Source organism: Anabrus simplex, chromosome 14 (assembly GCF_040414725.1).
Source record: "Anabrus simplex isolate iqAnaSimp1 chromosome 14, ASM4041472v1, whole genome shotgun sequence".
In the NCBI taxonomy this organism is placed as follows: Eukaryota; Metazoa; Arthropoda; class Insecta; order Orthoptera; family Tettigoniidae; genus Anabrus; species Anabrus simplex.
In genome coordinates this window covers 6,680,289-6,695,456 of record NC_090278.1, presented here as the reverse complement: position 1 = coordinate 6,695,456, position 15,168 = coordinate 6,680,289, and the positions used below count along the sequence as shown (strand labels likewise).

The following is a 15,168-nucleotide window of genomic DNA, read 5'->3' as shown; positions in this document are numbered from 1 at the left end:
AGTAAAAGGATTCAAGCTGGAAGTTGTTTCTATCATAGTGTAAGAAATATGTTATGGGACAAAGATGTGCCAATGGAAGCAAAGGATACTATGTTCAAGATGTATTACGTACCCATAACAACTTACGGAGCAGAAACTTGGACAATGACAAAGAAGGATGAGAGTCGAATACAGGCAGCCGAAATGAAATTCTTGAGGAGTATGATATAGAAGAGTAGAAGAGACAAAATGAGGAATGAGAAAATCCGGGAAGAAATTGGAGTGGAAAAAATGAATGATAGAATAGAGAAGAGCCGACTAAGATGGTTTGGGCACATAAAGCGAATGAGCGACGAAAGAATGCCAAAAAAGATGATGGAAATGCAAATCCAAGGAAGGAGAGGCCGTGGACGACCACGATTGAGATGGAAGGATACCATCCAACGCAGCATTATAGAAAGAAACCTGGACTGGGACACAGTGTTGGAGGAGGAGTGGAGGAAAGACCGAAGAAAGTGGAGAGGAACCATATTTGCCCCTACCCGGCTACAGCTGGATAAAGGGAAATGATGATGATGATGAACAATTTTTTTTCCACTGGTCTGCTCATTTGGCAACCAGTGTGCTGCTGATTGGTAAGAATTCTGTTGTTTTGCCTTACCACATTTATTGATAACCTTCAGTCCAAAATATAATTGCATTACAAGTGTGGTTTAAAGGTGAAGACCTAGAAGTTCATTTCCTCTGTATTGTTGTTAGGTCCTCAGTCAGTACTGGCGAGATTGATCTTGTTGAACAGAGTTTCAAGATCACTGGCAGTGTCACAAGAACCGCATCATACGTATATCTCAACTCCGTTTATGTTTACACCCAGTTTCAAATACTAAGAGGGGGCAGTATACATCCCTGTCAAACATCTGTGTGATTTTTAGTACTAGATGGAGTAAATTTGCCAGTTTAGATATTGATTGGTGCTTTATAAATTCTGGATAGTTCTAATATTTTTATGGTCTAAATAACTATTCTGAGATTGTACCTCTCATTCATGGCTAAAAGTTCAATTTATCCCCACAAAAATAATCCCTAAATGATAGGTTTAAAATATGAATATCTGGCTACTTATTGAAGCATTTTTAATTATAAATCATTATTTTAAATGAAATGAAAATCCACAACCTGTTTCCAGTCATTCAACCGGGTCAGGAATGGAATGAATGAAGCCCCCACCATGCGACGAGGATAGGAATTGTGCCGGCTGCCAAAGTCTGTCGCACTCCTCTGGAGCAATGATTAATGACTGACAAATGAAATGAAATTGGAGAGTGTTGCTGGAATGAAAGATGAGAGGGAAAACTGGAGTACCTGGAGAAAAACCCGTCCCACCTCCGCTTTGTCCATTACAAATCTCACATATAGTGACGGGATTTGAACCACAGAACCCCCAGTGGTGAGAGGCGAATGTGCTGCCACCTGAGCCATGGAGGCTTATTATTTTAAATACACATCATAAATAAGATGAGATTGTGAAATTAAATACATTTTTATAATATATCACAAGAATTTTAAGAGTTTGTGTTTGTATCAAGTATAACACGATGATGATAAATTTTTTTTTGCTAGTAACTTTACGTCGCACCAACACAGATAGGTCTTATGGCGAAGATGGGATAGGGAAGGCCTAGGAGTTGGAAGGAAGCGGCCGTGGCGTTAATTAAGGTACAGCCCCAGCATTTTCCTGGTGTGAAAATGGGAAACCATGGAAAAACATCTTCAGGGCTGCCGACAGTGGGATTCAAACCCACTATCTCCCGGATGCAAACTCACAGCCACGCGCCGCTGACCGCACGGCTAACTCACCCAGTGAAAATAAAGTATCACAGGATGCCCTGTTTGTATGGAAGTTTCACGAAATGCTAGATTTAGCCTCAATATCAAATTGATAAATAAGGATGAAACATTTTTTATCTTAATTCTGGAATTCAGACATTGCGAACCATCAAAATTTTAATGGGATGGGTGTGCCTACATAGTGTGACACAGTTTTCTGATGTGTTTCAGTCCAGCTGAAACATTCAAGCGAAACCTGGCTCCATATATACATATTTAACTTTCTTCTTATTTATTTCCATATTTCGATTTTTCCTCATTTCTTTTTCAATCCATGAAATGATTTTCATCATTGTTGTTAGTCTATTCTTGTGAGGTTTTCAATACTTTACAATACTGATATTATGTTTTAATCAGGGCAATGTTAACAATTATCAGAACATGTTTCATCCATAACTGTGGACATTTTCAGCCGAATGTATACAAGATAAGTAAAAATAAGACAAGGGCATTGAAAACACATTAAAAAATGAAAGTACGGTTCAAAATGTCGAATATGTCAATGTGAGATATGCGACGTTTAAAAAATATCGCATATTTCACGTGTTTAAAAAATGTCGAGGCAAATATGAAAATAATATATCCATGTTAAAATGGTTCTAGTTTGTGGATTACTGTAGTCACGTCCTAGTTCGTGAACCATGGGCAATGGCTGAGTGGCGTAGTAAGTGGTCCTGAGAGTCGGGGTACCAGTTGCTATGGAATGGGAGTGGGCATCTCAGACATAGTCTGAGTCGTGGCCCTCCTTGTGCTCAGGCGGCTAGGACTATACAATTCACCAGTGGTCCATAATCCATTAGAGGAGAGATCCTCACTTGGACTATGTGCAAGTAGGGCAGCATCCTGCTTCATGAATTTACCGAGCTCAGAACACTTTAAGCAAGCCTCGGACCTATGGGAGTAATGGAGTCCCACTCCCATTTGACAGGCGAGGGACTCCTTGGAAACAACTTGGCAAACGAAATGGAATTCGATGCGGAGCTATCAATATTTTTTTTTTGCTAGGGGCTTTAAATCGCACCGACACAGATAGGTCTTATGACGACGAAGCTATCAATATTAATGGGGCTTATGGAAGAAAGAAGGTAGAACTGGCTGAGTCAGCAAAGAGGATGCATCTGGATGTGCTAGGAGTAATTGATATTCGGGTAAGGGGAGATAATGAGGAAGAGATAGATTATAAAGTGTACTTGACGGGTGTTAGAAAGGGAAGGGCTGAGTCTGGGGTAGGGCTCTTTATCAGGAATACCATTGCACGCAACATAGTTTCTGTTAGGCACGTAAATGAGCGAATGATGTGGTTAGATTTGTCAGTGGGAGGTATTAGGACTAGAATTGTCTCCATGTATTCACCATGTGAGGGTGCAGATGAGGATGAAGTTGACAAGTTTTATGAAGCATTGAGTGACATCGTGGTCAGGGTCAACAGTAAGGATAGAATAGTGCTAATGGGCGATTTCAATGCGAGAGTTGGGAATAGAACTGAAGGATACGAAAGGGTGATTGGTAAATGTGGGGAAGATATGGAAGCTAATGGGAATGGGAAGCTTTTGCTGGACTTCTGTGCTAGTATGAGTTTAGCTGTTACAAATACATTCTTCAAGCATAAAGCTATTCACCGCTACACATGGGAGGCTAGGGGTACCAAATCCATAATAGACTATATCTTAACAGACTTTGAATTCAGGAAATCTGTTAGGAATGTACGAGTTTTTTGCAGATTTTTCGATGATACAGACCACTATCTGATCTGTAGTGAACTAAGTATCTCTACGCCTAGGGTAGAGAAAGTGAAATCTGTCTGCAAACGAATAAGGGTAGAAAGTCTCCAGGACGAGGAAATTAGACAGAAGTACATGGATATGATTAGTGAGAAGTTTCGAACAGTAGACAGTAAGCAGGTTCAGGATATAGAAAGTGAATGGGTGGCATACAGGGATGCTGTAATAGAAACAGCAAGGGAATGCCTAGGAACAACTGTGTGTAAAGATGGGAAAAGGCGAACATCTTGGTGGAATGATGAAGTGAGAGCAGCCTGTAAACGTAAAAAGAAGGCTTATCAGAAATGGCTCCAAACAAGGGCCAAGGCAGACAGGGATTGGTACGTAGATGAAAGAAACAGAGCGAAACAAATAGTTGTTGAATCCAAAATGAAGTCATGGGAAGATTTTGGTAATAACCTGGAAAGGCTAGGTCAAGCAGCAGGGAAACCTTTCTGGACAGTAATAAAGAATCTTAGGAAGGGAGGGAAAAAGGAAATGAACAGTGTTTTGAGTAATTCAGGTGAACTCATAATAGATCCCAGGGAATCACTGGAGAGGTGGAAGGAATATTTTGAACATCTTCTCAATGTAAAAGGAAATCATCATGGTGGTGTTGCAAACAGCCAAGCTCATGGGGAGGAGGAAAATGATGTTGGTGAAATTATGGTTGAGGAAGTGGAAAGGATAGTAAATAAACTCCATTATCATAAGGCAGCAGGAATAGATGAAATTAGACCTGAAATGGTGAAGTACAGTGGGAAGGCAGGGATGAAATGGCTTCATAGAGTAGTAAAATTAGCGTGGAGTGTTGGTAAGGTACCTTCAGATTGGACAAAAGCAGTAATTGCACCTATCTATAAGCAAGGGAACAGGAAGGATTGCAACAACTATCGAGGTATCTCATTGATTTGTATACCAGGCAAAGTATTCACTGGCATCCTGGAAGGGAGGGTGCGATCAGTCGTTGAAAGGAAGTTGGATGAAAACCAGTGCGGTTTCAGTCCACAGAGAGGCTGTCAGGATCAGATTTTCAGTATGCGCCAGGTAATTGAAAAATGCTATGAGAGGAATAGGCAGTTGTGTTTATGTTTCGTAGATCTAGAGAAAGCATATGACAGGGTACCGAGAGAAAAGTTGTTCGCCATACTGGGGGACTATGGAATTAAAGGTAGATTATTAAAATCAATCAAAGGCATTTATGTTGACAATTGGGCTTCAGTGAGAATTGATGGTAGAATGAGTTCTTGGTTCAGGGTACGTACAGGAGTTAGACAAGGCTGTAATCTTTCACCTTTGCTGTTCGTAGTTTACATGGATCATCTGCTGAAAGGTATAAAATGGCAGGGAGGGATTCAGTTAGGTGGAAATGTAGTAAGCAGTTTGGCCTATCCTGACGACTTGGTCTTAATGGCAGACTGTGCCGAAAGCCTGCAGTGTAATATCTTGGAACTTGAAAATAGGTGCAATGAGTATGGTATGAAAATTAGCCTCTCGAAGACTAAATTGATGTCAGTAGGTAAGAAATTCAACAGAATCGAATGTCAGATTGGTGATACAAAGCTAGAACAGGTCGATAATTTCAAGTATTTAGGTTGTGTCTTCTCCCAGGAGGGTAATATAGTTAGATTGAATCAAGGTGTAGTAAAGCTAATGCAGTGAGCTCGCAGTTGCGATCAGCAGTATTCTGTAAGAAGGAAGTCAGCTCCCAGACGAAACTATCTTTACATCGGTCTGTTTTCAGACCAACTTTGCTTTACGGTAGCGAAAGCTGGATGGACTCAGGATATCTTATTCATAAGTTAGAAGTAACAGACATGAAAGTAGCGAGAATGATTGCTGGTACAAACGGGTGGGAACAATGGCAGGAGGGTACTTGGAATGAGGAGATAAAGGCTAAGTTAGGAATGAACTCGATGGATGAAGCTGTACGCATAAACCGGCTTCGGTGGGGGGTCATGTGAGGCGAATGGAGGAGGATAGGTTACCTAGGAGAATAATGGACTCTGTTATTTAGGGTAAGAGATGTAGAGGGAGACCAAGACGACGATGGTTAGACTCGGTTTCTAACGATTTAAAGATAAGAGGTATAGAACTAAATGAGGCCACAACACTAGTTGCAAATCGAGGATTGTGGCGACGTTTAGTGAATTCTCAGAGGCTTGCAGACTGAACGCTGAAAGGCATAACAGTCTATAATGATAACGTATGTATGTATGTATGTATGATCCATGTTAATGGCATAGCCTGTTAAGCTGAAAATATTGGTATGAGCGTCAGTAGAACACAAAAGTTCTGTTGGAATACAAGCTCTTCATGTGTTAAACACAGTAGACCAGTATGATTTGTTTTGTTTCATCTTAATGCAGGGTAATGAACAGGCAGAATTTTTTTTTTAATGTGTTTTGAATATCCCTGTCTTATTTTTACTTATCTTGTATACATTTGTCTGAAGATGTCCACAGAGTTGTGCAAAACTTGTTCCGATAATTATTATTGTTGACTTCATTAAACATATATTATCATTTTATTCCCTGAAGGCTGCTCACGTACCCCCACTAAAAGCCTCAGGCGTACCTCTAGGAATACGTGTACCACAGTTTGAGAAACATTGGTCTAAATTTAATACTGTAGTTAAAGGAACTTCGTTCTAATGATCACTTCTTCTCTTATACATTTTTCTTGCTCGTCCTTTATTTTGAACAATCATTTCACAGTGTTTATTTTATTGCATTAGTCCATAACTGTGTGGGTTTTTCTTTTTCTAATTTCCATAGGAAGAAGAACCTAGTTCTGAGGATGCTAGTTATGCATTTGTGAAATGCGAACTAAAGTGTAAAGATGATGATGCTGATGGTGCTGAAGAAGTTAAATATGAACAAGATGCCGAGGAGGATGATGACTCTCATGTGAGTAAAATAAATTGTGAAGAATGCTTTGCTATAAATAGTTATGTAACACTTGATCCATTTTACAATATTAATTTATTTGTTGTATCTCATTTCTAACATTCATCATGAGACAAAGGAAATTAAAAGAAGGAAGTTATAAATTCATGTCTAAACTTTTTTTAAATTGTAGCTAGCTGTACTATCGTCATCATTTTCATTCCCCCTTGTCCATCTCCTGCCAGGTCAGGGTGTTGATGGCACTTCTGCACTGTTGCCTCTCCTTTCACCACCTCTCTTCAGTAATTGTATTTCAGTCTAGTCTTCTTTTTCTAATACTGTTCTTGACAGAGTCCATCCATCTTGCTCTGGGCCTCCCTCGTGCTCTCTTTACTTCTATCTTAGCCTCCAACACTTGTTTTGATATCTTTCCCTCCATCATAACATGACCAAACCATCTCAATTTATTCCTCTCCATCCTGTCATTCAGTTTTTCTGCCCTTATCTCTTTTCTGACCTCAACATTTCTTACTCTGTCTCTCCTTGCCTTTCCTACCATACTCTTAAGGAACTTCATCTCACTGGCCAGAATTTTACTCTCATTTCTTGCTGTCAAAGTCCAAGTCTCTGATGCATGCATTAATATAGGGGTATAACACATCTTGTACATTATTTATTTATATTTCATAGGAACTTCTCTGTTCTACACCAAGTTCCTTACATTCTGCTAGAATGTTCTTCCAGCATGTACCCTTATGCTGATCTCCTTATCCAACTTGGCATGTTGTGTTATTTCACTTCCCAAATATTTGAAGCATTCAACAACCTCAAGGTTTTGTTCCCTGATACTAATGATTCCTTTTCCTTCTCTTTCTGCTCTTAACATCTCTAGTGTTTTGCTCTTCTCCACACTGATTTTCATACGATATATCTCAATATTTTCAATTAAAGCCTCCAGTTGGAAATGCACTTCTATATTATTGACTCCCACAACAATATTTCCATATCTCCTCCATATTTTGCCTTTGTTGCATATAGAATTTCATCTGTAACCATTATGAGCATAAGTGGAGACAATACACTTCCCTGTGTTAGTCCAGTTTAGTTTCCAAATGAATCTGTTCTCCCCACTGGAGTCTGGACACAGAACAATTTGTATACATAGCTTTCACTAGTCCCCTTGATTGCTTTCCACATCCTTTTCTTTCAAGGATTTTCCACACCTTTTCTCTATTGATACTATTGTATGCCTTCTCTAGATCAAGGAATACCAACATCAGATCTTTTCCATATACCCACTGTTTTTTCCATAAGTAATATCATGGTAAACATAGGGTGTATCATTAACCTGCCCTGTTTGAAATCCATACTGCTCTTCTTCTAAATTTCTTTCCACCCTTCCTCTCATCCTCCTTTCTATTATTCTTTCCAATATATTATACTATTGTAAGTAGTCGAAATAAATACTTTCATTAGAATCATTGTTATCTCTTCTCTTTTAATGATTCATTAGGAGAGTTAAATCAAACTTCTCCTCATCAGCTAAAAGCTTATTCATCATTGAATCATTTTGGGCGATTTATCTGAATTTGGGCATACAACTCCATAGACAGACAGATGCTGGAGAGGATCCTGAAGAACAGAGGGCTAGATGGCACCACATGAGAACTGATAATTGAAATATTGACAGACATGAAGGCAAGGGTGAGATTCCGTAGTGCACTATCAAAAGAGTTTGAGATCAAGACCTGGGTCAAACAGGGAGACACACTGTTAGTGATGTTATTCAACATACCTCTGGATGAAGTTATCAAGCAGTGGAGGACAACAAAGTAATTGTTGGTGATACAGAAGATAGGTCGGAAACAAGAAGGATATCATGGCACATGTGGACTGCCTAGCCTTTGTGGATGACATGGCGAGATGGAAGAAGATGCAAAGAAACAACTCAACAACATGCGCAGGATAGCCAGAAGGGTACAGTTACATATTGCCTGCGAAAACACAAAGACTGTGAACACCGCCAGGGATTGGAAACCATCAGAAGGCATTGTGAAGAAGGTAGAAAAGTTTATGTACTGTGCCCTATAATGACTTAGTTCCCGTCAGGCTATGGCCGAGATCAAACCAAGTGCATCATAGTGTACAATACATCCACCCAAAGTGAATATACATGGCACATAGCTTACCTTGCAAAGAGTATCCCCTCCATATCTCCGGAACAAACAGCATGAATCAGGGGTTTCGGGTATAAACAGGGTACCAAAGTAAATTTAAATAAAGAGGATAACAATGAAAATTTGCAAGGTGTGAACAACACTGACCAGAATAACATAAAATATAGCTGCATTCAGTCTTAACAATCTGGTTTATTACAAAAGTAAAATGATCATATAATTAACAAATTGACCAATGCAAAAATATGAGGGATATGATACACACCTTCATAGACCTAGTCTGGAGGACTTCGTTGTGGTGACATATATTGGAGGTAGAGAAATCCTCATCATCCTATAACTTCCCAGGCTGCAACAACCATGCAATACTGTATAAATAAATGAATATTAGAATACGAATCTGCCCACTGGGCAAATCACGTTTTCCACTCACTACCTTCTATCTACACTGATCTATGCCTCAGTGCTCTAAAACATCCTACATATCTCAAACAAACATGCTATTTACACAGCTTCGTCGAGGTATCGATCCCTAGACCTTCTAAGAACAACACACTTATAATATCAAAATAACAAGAATAAATATACTGTCGTGCCCATATATCTAACTAGGTGCAGGTCTCAATGAATGACAATGATAAACTGAAACACACTATCTCTACTGGGATCATAATAAAAGGGTTGTTGTTCTCCACTGTCTTTGACAGACACCAGCCAGCAATTTACTTACAGACATCCGTGTCATGACATCACAAACTTCCCCATCTCCTCTCAAACCTCGTGTTAGTTACAAGGTTTCCCTAGGTTACAAAAATAAAAAGCTCACAGCTGACGGAGTGTAAACACAGACATGGCGAAGAGAATATCTTCTCAGCCTCCTCACTCTTCAATCTGGCCCTCATATCGCTATAATTATCATATACTGGCTACAGACCATAATGCTCAATACATTTCCAACCCAACATCATATCGCTGATACCTACAACAGGCTTATATATCAATTATGCTTGGTGCTATCAACATCACATTCATATCTGGCCATCTTCGAGGTGCTCACCTCACAAACATACTTTATTTATAATACGCGATAGGGCGTCATTTACTTCTTCGAGCACAATGAGCTTATTTTGCAATTTTCATAGACCTCTGAGGATCTGACTCGCTCTACTTGATATAGCATCCCGAGTGGGTTTAAGGGATTATAGAAGATCTTAAACGCGCGATATTACAAACTTTTACGTATGACACATGCCCTGGGAAAAATGTATAGAACTATCTGTCTTAGTTATACCATTGACCGTAATGGTCTGATACTCGAAATACGTGAAGTAAACTATGCAACCGTGATAATACCGCAGACAAGAAAAACCACACCAGCAAAGAAAACTACCAACATGCAAATTTATATTATCCTAACCGAGTTCGAGTCCTGCTGCATAGATAATATATACATGACTATTTACCCTAACTTATTTACATGTTGGCTGAAGGCCAAACCTCTTTACTGTCTGAATCGGTTATGGTGCTGCATGCTTATTACATTGGAAAGCTCTGACCTGTGTCTATGATCATATCGGAACGGCTCTCCTGCGGACATCTCAGATTACTGCATCATGATGACTTTAGATGCTGGTGGTACACGTGGTCTGACGGCTGGAGACATCCTGGCTGATGGTAGTATTTCCTGCAGCTCGTTCTGATGATGGATGATCACCACTTCGATGTCGTGCTGAGTAGACGTTCCCTATGGCCCTGGGTCGACTCTTGATGCTGTGAAGACTGCTTGTCCACTTCACTTCCAGTTACCGTTCCACCATAACAGATGAGCAGTGTCTCGTCCAGTTGTGATGTAGCGGAAAACTGTAAGAAATTGCACATTACATATTGTCCTTCGTTTGATGCCTGTCTCCTCTCCCACCAAATTCCTATGGGGTCTGGTAATATCAAGTCACTTTCGGAGTGTAGACCTGATACTCGAGTTACTCACTTCCCACTACATAATAATATTTCACTTGATAGTTCTCACACTATGACCGAAATTTATGACCTAAATGTACAATATAACTATTTATAATAGTTTATTTAAATCCGCCTTGATCAATACACTCATTAAATGAAAGAAACATTATTTATTAAACCATACATGTTTCGGGAAATCTCAACCATTCCCTTCATCAGTGGTTAGATCAAAGAATAACATAATATGACACAATCTTTTGTTTTACAATTTGAAGGAGTATTGTGTCCCAATACATCATGTCAAAGAGTAAAGAGAACTTATGAAATATTATAAAAATGATCAATACATACAATTTTGGTTGAACTGAATGAGAAACACTATACAAATTTATGATCTTCAAGTTTTCCTTCTTTTCTTCTTCTTTTTGTTCCTTAAATGATTATATGCTAGCCTAAACAGTGGGTTATCTTCTGTACTTTTCTCATTTAAACTTGATTCAGAATTACATTTTTGTAAGGTAAATGCTATGGTTAGTGAACGTGAATTTAGCGTATTTTGGTTTGACGGGTTTTAATGATACCCGATAACCAATTCATTAATGAAGCACGAAATAAAAATAGCCTACACAACAAAAAACACTAATCGCAATTTATTCTTCAATCACAACTCTATCAACATCACAGACAATAGTTACTCTGGATCAGGAATATACAGATTGAAATGCTCTACATGTAATTTTTCTTATGTTGGCCAAACTGGCCGCAGCTTCTCTACCAGATACGCCGAGCATTACAATGCCCAAAGACACAACAAATTCTCCGCAATGGCCAACCATATGAGGGACACCGGGCATAAATTCACCACAATAGAACAAGACCTCCATATCCTAAAAAGAGTTGATAAAAGCAAACTCATGACAGAATATGAAAACTTATTTATTTTCCTCGACCAACATTTTAATAAAGATAAAAATCTAAATGACACTATTGATAAAAAAAGCCCCTTGTATGTTATTTTACTTCAAATCTCTTCAAGATTTTAAAATTCATTTCATCACTACATGTTATTTAGACGCTTATTTTTAATTTAAGGTTAAGACTATGGCTGATGATGCCTTCAGAGAAGGCGAAACATGTCCCACTATTAGCTAACAAATTTATGTAAATCATCCAAGACGATTTTGTATTGATTAGGTGGTCTAATAAATAACTTAATGTTATTATTTCAATCTAATATCATCAATACGGACCAAAAATGATATTTATTACATGTAATACACCGCCTTTTCTTGCAGAATGGGGCCAGATATTGGCAGGCCCTTTTCCCGGTTTTGAATGAACCAAAGAAACAGTGCTTCACTTACTTTTTCGTACACACATTTCTTCATTGTTTTTCTAATTTTCAGTGCTTTACTTGTTGCTCTGGTAGAGCACCATTTTTAAAAACCTTCCCTCTTTATTTTTCCACTCTCCCACTGTAACACGCCCAATACCATATTCTGAAACCACTTTTGAAGAGCTTCCCTTTTGTCCAGTCTTTTTAACGCACTCAGCTTTTCTTCCATAGAAAGAATCACTTTCATCCGTTTACTCGCCATACTCACAGAGGATATAAAAAGTATAACATTCGCACCCAACCGATACTACACTGAACAATGACTGAATAATCGCTCCACCTGTACTTGAGAAAAAATCGGTCCTACCGCCAGCAGTCAGGCCACTGGTGTTCCTACGATCGCACCCTCCACTCCGGGTGTTCCAGAATTTAGTCTCCATCAAAAGTTCTAAATGAAGTCTACCAGTGTCGGATAACACGGAATGTCGGATAAGCGAAGGTCGGTTGAGCGAGACTCTACTGTACCTATGCTGTGACGAGTGAACTGTACAATAAAAGAAACACATCAGTGGATGCAAAACTCAGGCACTAAAGGGCAACGGTGAGGAATGTGGTACTGTATGCTGCTAAGATTATGACACTAGGAAGCCTTGTGAGAAAAAAGAGAGAGAAATATTGAGGAAGATGTACTGGGACCAAAGAGAGAAGATGAAAGATAGGAACAAAGATCAAGTGAAGAACTGTACCAAAACATGAGGTCGATCACAGAGGTAATAAGAAACAAAAGATTTGCTGGACATGGAGAGAATGACCAGAAGAGTATGGGTAAGATAAGAGGAAAGACAGGAACTTAGTCAGTTGTTGATCTCTGGAAGGACTGGACTGAGATGGGGATCAAGGTGGAAGAGACAGAGGACTGGAGAAATAAATATACACCCACTAATATGACAGAGAAAGGAACAGGATACAGAAGCACAAGTGCGGGAGACAAAGAGAAGAGGATCCTGAAAATATAAGCTGAAGAAAAGAGAAGGGGAGAGAGGATGAAGAGGTTCTGAGAGAAGAAGAAAGAAACCCAAACCATGACAAAGTTGACCATAGTCGTACGGAGGCTGTAACAAAAGAAAAAGAAGAAAACATGTTTGGAGAAAATACACTGACTGACAGCAAATGCAACACCAAGAAGGAGTGGTCAGAACTTTATGCCAATTGCAGGGTAGACTGACGTCACTGAGGTATGCTCATGATGTGAAATGCGCCGCTGTGCTGCGCACGTAGCGAACGATAAATGGGACACGGCGTTGGCGGATGGCCCACTTCGTACCGTGATTTCTCAGCCGACAGTCATTGTAGAACGTGTTGTCGTGTGCCACAGGACACGTGTATAGCTAAGAATGCCAGGCCGCCGTCAACGGAGGCATTTCCAGCAGACAGACGACTTTACGATGGGTATGGTGATCGGGCTGAGAAGGGCAGGTTGGTCGCTTCGTCAAATCGCAGCCGATACCCATAGGGATGTGTCCACGGTGCAGCGCCTGTGGCGAAGATGGTTGGCGCAGGGACATGTGGCACGTGCGAGGGGTCCAGGCGCAGCCCGAGTGACGTCAGCACGCGAGGATCGGCGCATCCGCCGCCAAGCGGTGGCAGCCCCGCACGCCACGTCAACCACCATTCTTCAGCATGTGCAAGACACCCTGGCTGTTCCAATATCGACCAGAACAATTTCCCGTCGATTGGTTGAAGGAGGCCTGCACTCCCGGCGTCCGCTCAGAAGACTACCATTGACTCCACAGCATAGACGTGCACGCCTGGCATGGTGCCGGGCTAGAGCGACTTGGATGAGGGAATGGCGGAACGTCGTGTTCTCCGATGAGTCACACTTCTGTTCTGTCAGTGATAGTCACCGCAGACGAGTGTGGCGTCGGCGTGGAGAAAGGTCAAATCCGGCAGTAACTGTGGAGCGCCCTACCGCTAGACAACGCGGCATCATGGTTTGGGGCGCTATTGCGTATGATTCCACGTCACCTCTAGTGCGTATTCAAGGCACGTTAAATGCCCACCGCTACGTGCAGCATGTGCTGCGGCCGGTGGCACTCCCGTACCTTCAGGGGCTGCCCAATGCTCTGTTTCAGCAGGATAATGCCCGCCCACACACTGCTCGCATCTCCCAACAGGCTCTACGAGGTGTACAGATGCTTCCGTGGCCAGCGTACTCTCCGGATCTCTCACCAATCGAACACGTGTGGAATCTCATTGGACGCCGTTTGCAAACTCTGCCCCAGCCTCGTACGGACGACCAACTGTGGCAAATGGTTGACAGAGAATGGAGAACCATCCCTCAGGACACCATCCGCACTCTTATTGACTCTGTACCTCGACGTGTTTCTGCGTGCATCGCCGCTCGCGGTGGTCCTACACCCTACTGAGTCGATGCCGTGCGCATTGTGTAACCTGCATATTGGTTTGAAATAAACATCAATTATTCGTCCGTGCCGTCTCTGTTTTTTCCCCAACTTTCATCCCTTTCGAACCACTCCTTCTTGGTGTTGCATTTGCTCTGTCAGTCAGTGTATATGAGAATTATGCTTGATTTTGTGTAAACATGACAAAGCCTTGAAATTGTGAAGTTCTGCAAGTAGTTGGGAACCAAACTGGTACAGGATGCAGGACTGAACATGGAGATCAGTAAAAGGATTCAACAAGAAAATGTATTCCACCAGAGTGAGAGAAACCTGTTGTGGAGGAAGGAAGGAAGGAAGAACCAATAAAGTGTAAAGAGGAGCTGTACACTGACATGCCAAAAGTCAAATAGGAATATGTTATCATGTAAGCCCTTCTCTAGCTCAGCCAAGTGCAGCAACTCATCTTGGCATCAATTCCACAAATGGAAAAAACACCTGTGGAGAGATCCTTACCAGGAGTATGCATAAGTTTTTGCCCCTTTTTGTGGTAAAGAAAACCCATAATTATCAAGGGAAATTCATGTTTTGTTTATTCAAAATATTGGCCATCAGCTTCTACACACTTAGCCCATCTTTCAGGTAAGTTATGAATACCATACCAGAAAAACTGCTTGCCTTTTGTGGCAAACCATTCATCGAGTCATTTTCCAACTTCCTTGAAATTGCTGAAGTGTTGCTCTGTGACCGCGTGCACCATTGATGCGAAGAGGTAATAGTCAG

General features: G+C 40.7%; 1 protein-coding gene across 1 annotated transcript in view; it reads left to right on the top strand.

The window, feature by feature from the left end:
- The window catches only part of LOC136885289 (zinc finger protein 501), a 52,194-nt gene that overhangs the window by 22,064 nt on the left and 14,962 nt on the right, over nt 1-15,168 (top strand). Inside the window, exon 3 of the mRNA XM_067157797.2 lies at nt 6,404-6,535. Coding sequence (XP_067013898.2) covers nt 6,404-6,535 — 132 coding nt within the window. The remainder of the gene's footprint in view (nt 1-6,403; nt 6,536-15,168) is intronic.